This window comes from Muscardinus avellanarius (assembly GCF_963383645.1).
Source record: "Muscardinus avellanarius genome assembly, chromosome: 22".
NCBI lineage: Eukaryota > Metazoa > Chordata > Mammalia > Rodentia > Gliridae > Muscardinus > Muscardinus avellanarius.
This window is the reverse complement of record NC_137808.1, coordinates 15100789-15109547: the sequence shown is the minus strand read 5'-3', so window position 1 is coordinate 15109547 and position 8759 is coordinate 15100789. Positions and strand designations below refer to the sequence as shown.

At 58.5% G+C, this 8759-nt stretch overlaps 1 protein-coding gene across 2 annotated transcripts in view; it reads right to left on the bottom strand.

Moving 5' to 3' along the window:
* Positions 1–7188, bottom strand: part of FBLN2 (fibulin 2) — a gene marked incomplete at both ends in the record, with an annotated part of 37513 nt that extends 30325 nt beyond the window's left edge. For both annotated transcript variants that reach the window (XM_080718094.1, XM_080718095.1), the window contains one exon: positions 5940–7188. In XM_080718094.1, the coding sequence (XP_080574220.1) occupies positions 5940–7188 (1249 nt within the window). The remainder of the gene's footprint in view (positions 1–5939) is intronic.
* Positions 7189–8759: the final 1571 nt, after the last annotated feature.

The following is an 8759-nucleotide window of genomic DNA, read 5'->3' as shown; positions in this document are numbered from 1 at the left end:
GACTTTCTTTTGCTGTTTGTTTGCTGGGGATTGAACACAGAAACATTCTGTCTCTGAGCTACACCCAGGCCTTATTTTATTTTTTTAACTTTATTTATTTATTTATTTATTGTGATACTGGGGATGAACCCAGGCCCTATTTTTTATTCTTTCTTTCTTTTTTTGTTTGTTTGTTTGTTTGTTTGTACTGGGGATGGAACCCAGGGGCTTTTCTACCTCTGGGCTACACTCCCAGACCTATTTTATACTTTATTTGGAAACAGGGTCTCACTAAGTTGCCGAGAGCCTCACTCAGTAGCTGAGGCTGGCTTCGAACCTGTGTGATCCTCCCGTCTCAGCCTCCCAAGTGCTGGGATTACAAGCGTGCGCCACCACGCCCGGCTTATTCTTTTTTTTTTTTTTAAAGAAGTTTATTAAAAAGATAGAAATACAGAAGATAGTTACAGCCCCATGCCAGAATGGCATGGGGGGGGGGGTCCGAGCCAATTCACCCCGCCCCTTATTATTTTGAAACAGGGTCTCACTGAGTTGCAAAGGGCCTCAATAAGTAGCAGCTGAGGCTGTCCAGGAACCGTGATCCTCCAGTCTCAGCCTCCCAAATGCTGGGATTACAAATTTGTTTACACCACCACGCCCAGCTTTTTTTTTTTTTTTTTTTTTTTCCTTTTTAAACTGGGTCTTACTAAATCCCTGCAGGCCTGGCGAGGTTGTGGACGCCGGTGGCCTCCATCCAACCCGCGATCCCCCTGTTTGAGCCTCCCAAGTACTGGGACGACACTGGCTTGGACCAGTGGTCTGAGCCGCCACTCTGAGCCAGGGGGGCTTCAGTGGTCTTCCCCATCCAGTGGTGTGAAGCTGGCAAGCCACGCTTAGGGGGGCCAGGATGCTTAATGGACCAGGGCGCATCCCAGGGCGAAGACAGCACACACGCGCAGCGCAGGCCGGGATGGCTCGGGCTTGGGCTGGGCGTCTGCTGACTCCTCTGGCGGGAGCGCAGCGTGGGGAGGCAGCGGCTAGGAAAGAAGACACCGCTTGCTTTCCACATCTGGAGGCCTCTGGAGTGACCCTTGCAGGGCAGGAGCAGGAAGCAAGTCCCCGCCCAGCCCCAGCAGGCCTGGCCCCGGCCCCTGCGCCAGAGGGGGCGGCCGCCGGCCAAGAGAAGGGACACATTGGTTCACTTCAACTAAAACACGAGTCCGTTATCCCTCCGGCGCCCAGCCTCCCTGGCAGGAAAGCAAGAGAATTCATGTCTGTGGGCAGCTGCTCTGTGCTGGCGACGTCTTATCTGCTCCTCCTCAATCCCTGCGCATACAGAGGCCAAGGCTCAGAGAGGGTGAGTCGCATGCCTGGGGTCACACAGCCTGGGGGACAGAAGCAGGAATTCCCACCGTGAGGGCTCAGCATGGGCGCCCGGGTGGACAGGTGAGGAAGGCCCGGCACGCGCAATACAAGCGTGGCCTGCAACCCCTGCGAGGCCCAGGTCCGCAGGATGCTCGGAGGCCATGGCCCTCCCAGCAGCGGCCCAGGGCCGATCACAGGACCCGGGATGGAGGCTGCGAGTGGAGCCCTGCCCAGGTTGCTTCCGGTTGAAAATGCTGCTCTAGAAGTAGCCATCCATACGGCCCTTTTATGGACAAGAAAAGCAAGGAGGCCCGGGGCAATAAAGCAATTAGCCTTAGTCGGTCACATAGGTCACACAGCTACTCCAGTGAACCTCCAACCTGGGGCCAGGTAGCAGGACCCGCCACAATCAGGCTCTTTTTTTTAATATACACTGAGGATTGAACCCAGGGGCAATTCTACCTCTGAGCTGCACCCCAGCCCTATTTTACTTTTAATTTTGAACCAGGGTCTCCTCTAAGTTGCTGCAGGTCTCACTAATTTGCTGAGGGTCCCCCTGAGTTGGGGAATCTGGCCTTGAATCTGCGGTGCTCCCGTCTCAGCCCCCCAGGTATGGTGATGACAGGTGTGCGCCACCGCACCCAGCTGACTACTGGGAGTTGATCTCATCACCAACCCCTAAGTTCCACGAGAGCAGGGTCTGTGTCTTCACACTGTGCATTCGGCATAAACCTGAACCCAGATACACAGCCCGCACCCAAAAATGACAGTCAGGAGAGGAAGGAAGGAAGGATAAGAAAAAGCGGGCGTGGTGGCGCACGCTTGTAATCCCAGCATTCAGGAGGCTGAGACAGGAGGATCACGGTTGGAGGACAGCCTCAGCTACTTAGCGAGGCCCTCTGCTACTCATGAGACCCTGTGTCAAAATAAAGAATAAAAAGTAGGGCTGGAGGTGTAGCTCGGAGGTCGAATGCTCCTGGGTTCCATCCCCAGTAATGCAAAAAAGAAAAGAAAAGAAGAGGAAAGAAAGAAAGAAAGAAAGAAAGAAAGAAAGAAAGAAAGAAAGGAAGGAAGGAAAGGAAAGGAAAAAGTGGGTCCCACTGTGTTCTGTCCAGGTATTTATAGGCAAGTGGCCTGTGCTCCCTGGAGCCCACTTTCGACTTCTAGAAACAGATCCGGGCTGTCTGGACCAGGAAAGCGCTTTGTCAACAGCGCCGACCACGTGCCTGGCATCAACAAAAATAACCACAAGCTCGTGCTTATGAATGATGGTGCCAGTTGCTAGGGGTGGGTTGTTTGTGGTGCTGGGAATTGAACCCAGGGACAATCTACTTCCGAGCTACACCCTCAGCCCTATTTAATTAATTAATTTATTTATTTATTTATTTTGCAGTACTGGAGATAGAACCCAGGGGCCTTTTACCTCTGAGCTAAAAGCTGGGCGTGGTGGCGCACGCTTGTCATCCACGCGCTTGGGAGGCAGAGACAGGAGGAGGATCGTGCAGGTTCGAAGCCAGCCTCGCTGGCTTAAGAGACCCTGTTTCCAAATAAAGATACATTAAAAAAAAAGTAGGTCTGGGAGTGTAGCCCGGATGTAGAAGGGTTTCCAGGAACCCCACCCAGTACTACCAAAAAAAAAAAAGTACCTCCAAGCTAAACCCCCAGCCCTAGTTTTTATTCTTTATTTTGAAACAGGGTCTCACTGAGTTGCAAAGGGCCTCGCTAAGTAGCTGAGGCTGTCCACGAACCGCGATCCTCCTGTCTCAGCCTCCCGAATGCTGGGATTCCAAGCGTGCGCCACCACGCCCGGCTTAGTCTTTAATTTTGAAATAGGGCCTCAGTAAATTGCCGAGGGTCTCTTAAGTTGCCAAGGCTGGCCTGCAACCTGCGATCCTCCTGTCTCAGCCTCCCAAGAACCGGGATGACAGGCGTGCGCCACCGCACCCACCTTGCCCTCAAAGTGTTACCTGGAGCTACTGGCCGTCCAGACTGCTGGGAACTGACCCCTGCACAGCCTGGCTGCCTGGGGCCCTGAGGAGAGCCTCTTTCCCGCCTGACCCCTTCCAGGCTCCTGGAGGCCCCAGGGATAACGGATCCCTTCATTGGAGCTCAGGAGGACACAATGCCAGGAAGGGAGGAAGGTCCTGCTCTCCCCCAGAGGCGGCCCCACAGGGGAAGCCGCCCTCCCCAAACCCCCCCCCAGAGTGTCAACAGACACCAGATCCCCTCTCCCCAGCCCAGGGAGCCGGCATGTGGCTTCCATTAGGCCACATCTGGACGTGCTCAGAGGCAGGGACGGCCCAGCAAGGCAGCCTGGAACCTGGCTTGCAGACGGGGACCCCCGCCCCAGTCGGGGCCCAGGGCGAAAGCTGGAAACCTCTTTCTCCAGCTCACCCCCCCCGGGTTGCCATAGCAACACGGCTGCTGCCTGCCTCTCCCCGGGCTCAGCGGCCTCCCCAGCATTTCCCTACCAGGGCCCCTTCATTCCTGGGGACTCCTCCAGCCCTCCCCCACCCCGTAACAACAGCCAGGGGCGCTGTGACCTAAACCCCGCTTCCCTCCGGAGCCCCAACCCGGTGGTAACCAGGAATAAGTCTGGGCATGCGTGTCACCCCCATTGGGCCCCAAAGCGGGGGCCCCGGGCACAAAGGGCGCTCCCTGACCGCCTGCAGGCCAGCAGAACATGGTGGGAATGGTCGCTAACATTTCTAATTACTCAGCAAGTCCTCAGCCCGGAGCCGGCCATTTGACATGAATTAGCCCTTTCCTTCCTCGGGAGAGCCCTGTGGAGCGGAGACGCCTCGGCTGCTTGCAAGATGGAAAAAATGGGGCGCACGAGGCCAAGCCACTCGCCCGAGGTGCTTGGATCCTGGAGCCGCAGCACACGTGGGGGCGGGGGAGGAGGGCTCAGAGCAGAAGGAAGGAAGAAAAACTGGGACCCCCGAGGTAGGAGGCTGAGACCGGAGGATGCCGGGTCCACAGGCAGCCTCGGCTATTTAATGAGGCCCTCAACAACCAAATGAGACTCTGTTTCAAAAACAAAAACTAGCCGGGCATGGTGGCCAGGCTTGTCATCCCAGCACTCGGGAGGCTGAGACTGGAGGATCGCGGCTGGAGGCCAGCCTCAGCTACTGAGTGAGGCCCTTTGCAACTCAGTGAGACCCTGCTTCAAAATAAAGAGTAAAACACAGGGCTGGGGGTGTAGCTCGGAGGTAGAATGCCCCTGGGTTCCATCCCTAGTAACAAACACACACACACACTCTCTCTGTCTCTCTCTCTCTCTCTCTTCTCTCTGTCTCTCTGTCTCTCTCTCTGTCTCTCTCTTCTCTCTGTCTCTCCTCTATCTCTCTTCTCTGTCTCTCTCTTCTCTCCTCCTCTCTGTCTCTCTCCTCTCTCTTCTCTGTCTCTCTCTTCTCTCCTCCCTCTCTCTCTCTCTCTCTCTCTCTCCAGTCCAGGGTAGAGACTGCAAACGAAGAAGTTGTCTGGGATTCCCAAGCTCAGAGCCCCAGAGAGGCCTCTAGCAGCAAGAGGAGGAGACAGGGACAGAGGCTGCATCTATTTTGGCAACTCCAGGAGGTACCACGCTCGCCAGCTAAGCCGCCAGCCCCTGGGCACACGTGCAGCTCGTTAGACCCCCCCGCTTCCGCAGGCTCAGGGCTGAGGGGGCCGGGCTCGGCCAGGGCCGCTTCTGTGCCCGGCCCACTGGAAACAGTATGAAATCAGGGCTTTTGGAAGAACCCCCAGGAACCCTCTAGACTCACTCCACGATACATGATGCAGAGGCTGCGCCCAGCAAGGACCAGGAGAGCTCCCACCGAAGCCAAAGACGTGGGCATGGTGCTCTGTGCCTGTTATCCCAGCACCTGGGAGGCTGAGACAGGAGGACTGCCGGTTCAAGGCCAGCATGCGGTAACTTTGGAGAGACAGACCCTGCTTCAAAACAAAAACTAGCCGGGCGTGGTGGCGCACGCCTGTAATCCCAGCATTCGGGAGGCAGAGACAGGATCGCGGTTCGCAGACAGCCTCAGCTACATAGTGAGGCCCTTTGCAACTCAGTGAGACCCGGTTTCAAAATAAAAAATAAAAAAATAGGGCTGGAGGCCGGGCGTGGTGGCACATGCCTGTAATCCCAGCATTTGGGAGGCAGAGACCACAGTTCACGGACAGCCTCAGCTACTTAGTGAGGCCCTCCGCAACTCAGTGAGACCCTATTCAAATAAAGAATAAAAAATAGGGCTGGGGGTGTAGCTCGGTGATAGAGTGCCCCTGGGTTCCATCCCCAGTACCTCAAAATAAATAAATAAAAACTAAAATCAGGCTGGGGTGTAGCCCAACAGAGCCCAAGCCAGCTAAGAGACTTACTTGCTCAAGGCCACACAAATTGGAGCAGATCTGAAGCCACATATTTCCCTTGGAGAAACTCAGGGACCTTCCTAGGCCCCTGAAGACACCCCAGCTCTGGCCAGGTATACCTCGGGGGTCTTGGACCAGAGCCCTGCCGGGAAGCCCATTCTGGTCCCTACACCCCTAAAGCCCCTGGGTAGCGGCCATTCCTTCCTGAGCCCAGTGCCCGGGGGTGAGACGGGAAGAGGCCTTACCTCCCAGGTTGCTTCTGGAGACAGAATGCACAGAGTTGGGGTCCATGTCTTCGGCCTGGGATCGAGCCCCAACCAGCGGGGGGTCCGGTACCTTCTGGGTGGGCGGGACCTGGGCTTCAGTGGGCGCGGGCGTGGGCAGGCTGGGGTGGGTGCTGGGCTCGGCAGGGCCCTCTGGAGACCTCAATGTGGCCTGCAGCGGCAGGAGATCATCCGGGCCAGACCAGGCGCCCTCCTGCCCGGCGCTCCGAGCCGTGGCCTGGGCGTCTGGGATAAGGTTCTCTTCGGGCACCGCTTTGTCTTCTCCGGGCTCCTCCTGCGCAGGGGGACGGGTCCTGGCCGGGGCGGTGGTGGGCAGCGCATCCAGTCCCCCGGGGCCCCCTGCTGCCAGCTGCTCTGTGTCTTCTAACTGCTCCTCCTCCTCCTCCTCCTCTTCGGGGAACTCGGTCACTCTCCCGGCCCTGGTCTGCACGGGGGCTGGGGGACCCAGGGCTGCGGCAGCCGTGGGCCTCGGGAGGGCAGCCGACCAGGGAGTTGCCTGGAGGGTGGACAGGGGCGGATTCCCGCCTCCCAGCGCCGCAGGGGGGCCCCCAGCACCCGCTTGGACCTCGCTGGCCAGGGCAGCCGCAGCCTCGGCCTCCACCTCCTGGTCGTAGGTGTAGGGGTCTTCATAGTGCCGCTGCTCAGGGTCCCCCTCCTCAGGGTCGGAGAAGTTGCCATGGCAACCGGGGAGCTGGTAGCAGATGAGTTCCCCGCCGGCGTCTGGGCAGTGGCAGGCCCGGCAAGGCGGCAGGTGGGCAGTGTGGCCCGCGGGGTACTTCCGGCCGGCGTGGACACAGCCCACCTGGCCACACTGCGGGCAGCTGTCGCCGGCCACTACGGCCTCGATGCAGTTGGGTGGCAGCTCGGGGCACAGCATAAACTGGCAGCTGATCTTGCCACCGCCCGGCGGGCAGGAGCACTCGGTGCTGCCGAAGTCCACCAGGTAGGACTGGCCAGCGGGCACGCGGCCGCCCACGAAGCCGCCCTGCACGCAGTCGTAATACTGGTAGCCCTCGCAGCTGCAGCCCTGCTGGGCACAGGTGGCGCAGCAGGCGCCCGGCTCCAGCGCCTCCTCGATGCAATTCTCCAGCAGCGGGCACTGGACGCCCGTGCAGTCCTGCCAGGGCACTGCCCGGCCCGCGCTCGGGCCCAGGGTCAAGGCCAAGGCCACGGCCAGCCACGCTCCTGCAGGCTCCCAGGGCAGCGCCATCCTCCTGCCGGGCCCTGCGCGGGATGAAGGCGGGAGGTGAGCAGCGCGCACGCGCGTGCATTGGTACCCACGTGGGAAAATCTCCGCCGCATTCGCTCCCAGGCCGCACTTTATTCCCACGCGCGCACACCCGGCTCAGCTCAGCCGAAAACAGGGGTAGGTCATGCAGGGCCACGTGACCCCCGTGGTCAGCATCCTGACCATCTCAGGCCTCTGAGCGGGTCCCTCCGGGCCACCATCATACACACACACACCTAGCAATTCAGACACGCAGCCCCTGCCCAGGGTCCCCCGTGCACAGCCACGCATTGTCTCCCCACATGCAGGCACACCCAGGGTGAGAGGGCTCCAACACAGGCCCACGCACACGCCTACACACGTGACCAGTGACCCAGCTTCCCTTCTCCAAAAATGTGACCCAATTCTGCCTGGCCTGGTGGCCCACGCCTGTCTTCCCACGACTTGGGAGGCTGAGACAGGAGGATCGCAGGGGCAAGGCCAGCCTCAGCAACTTAGTGAGGCCCTCAACAATGTAGTGAGACCCTGTTTCAAAACTGAAAAAGAAAACACCGAGACAGGGGGATCGAGGTTCGCGGGACAGCCTCTGCTACTTTAGGGAGGCCCTTTGCAACTCGGTGGGACCCTGTTTCAAAATAAAGAATAAAAAACAAAAATGGGGCTGGAGGTGTAGCTCAGAAGTAGAACGCCCCTGGGTTCCATCCCCAGTACCACAAAAAACAATTAAAATAAAAAAGAGCCGGGCGCGGTGGCGCACGCTTGTAATCTCAGCATTTGGGAGGCTGAGACGGGAGGATGGCGGTTCAAAGACAGCCTCAGCCACATAGGCCCTTTGCAACTCAGTGAGACCCTGCTGCAAAATAAAGAATTGAAAATAGGGCTGGGGGTGTCGTTAGGAGGTAGAATGACGCTGGGTTCCACCCCTAGTATCGCAAAAATAAATAAATAAATAAATAAATAAGGCTGGGGTATAGCTCAGAGACAAGATACTCCTGGGTTCAAACCCAAGTACCTTGTACACACACACACACACACACACACACACACACACACACACACACACACTGGCCCAATTCCCAGCCCATGGCTGCTGGCCAGGGGATAGAGTCAGCAGCAGGTGCGGGGCAGGAACAAGCCCCCTCCCCAGGCTTTAGCTGCCCACGCAGCCCCGGCCCCTCCGGCTGTGCAAGTCTAGCCGCAGGTGCATTCTGCCCTACAAATGTATTCCGAGTGTCCCACTGCCCCTAACCCCCAAGGTCCACACACCCCAAGTCCCGTCCATTCCCCCGGGCCTCTTCTCCGTTCTCTGCCCCGCCTGCTCCGCCTCCATCCACCCCGGGATGAGCGCCGAGGCACGCCGGCGCGCATGCCCACCACTCCTCCCTGCCCTGGGACACGGGCAGGGTCTGCCAGCTGCTGGCCCTGCTGTGCCCCAGCCCCAGCCTGCCTCGGCGGCCCACCGCCAGCAAGGAAAGGTCCAGTTTCCTGGCAGTGCCCAGCAACCTCCTGGGGCCACCACGACCTCTACAGGCCACTTAAACATTGCTCCCCCT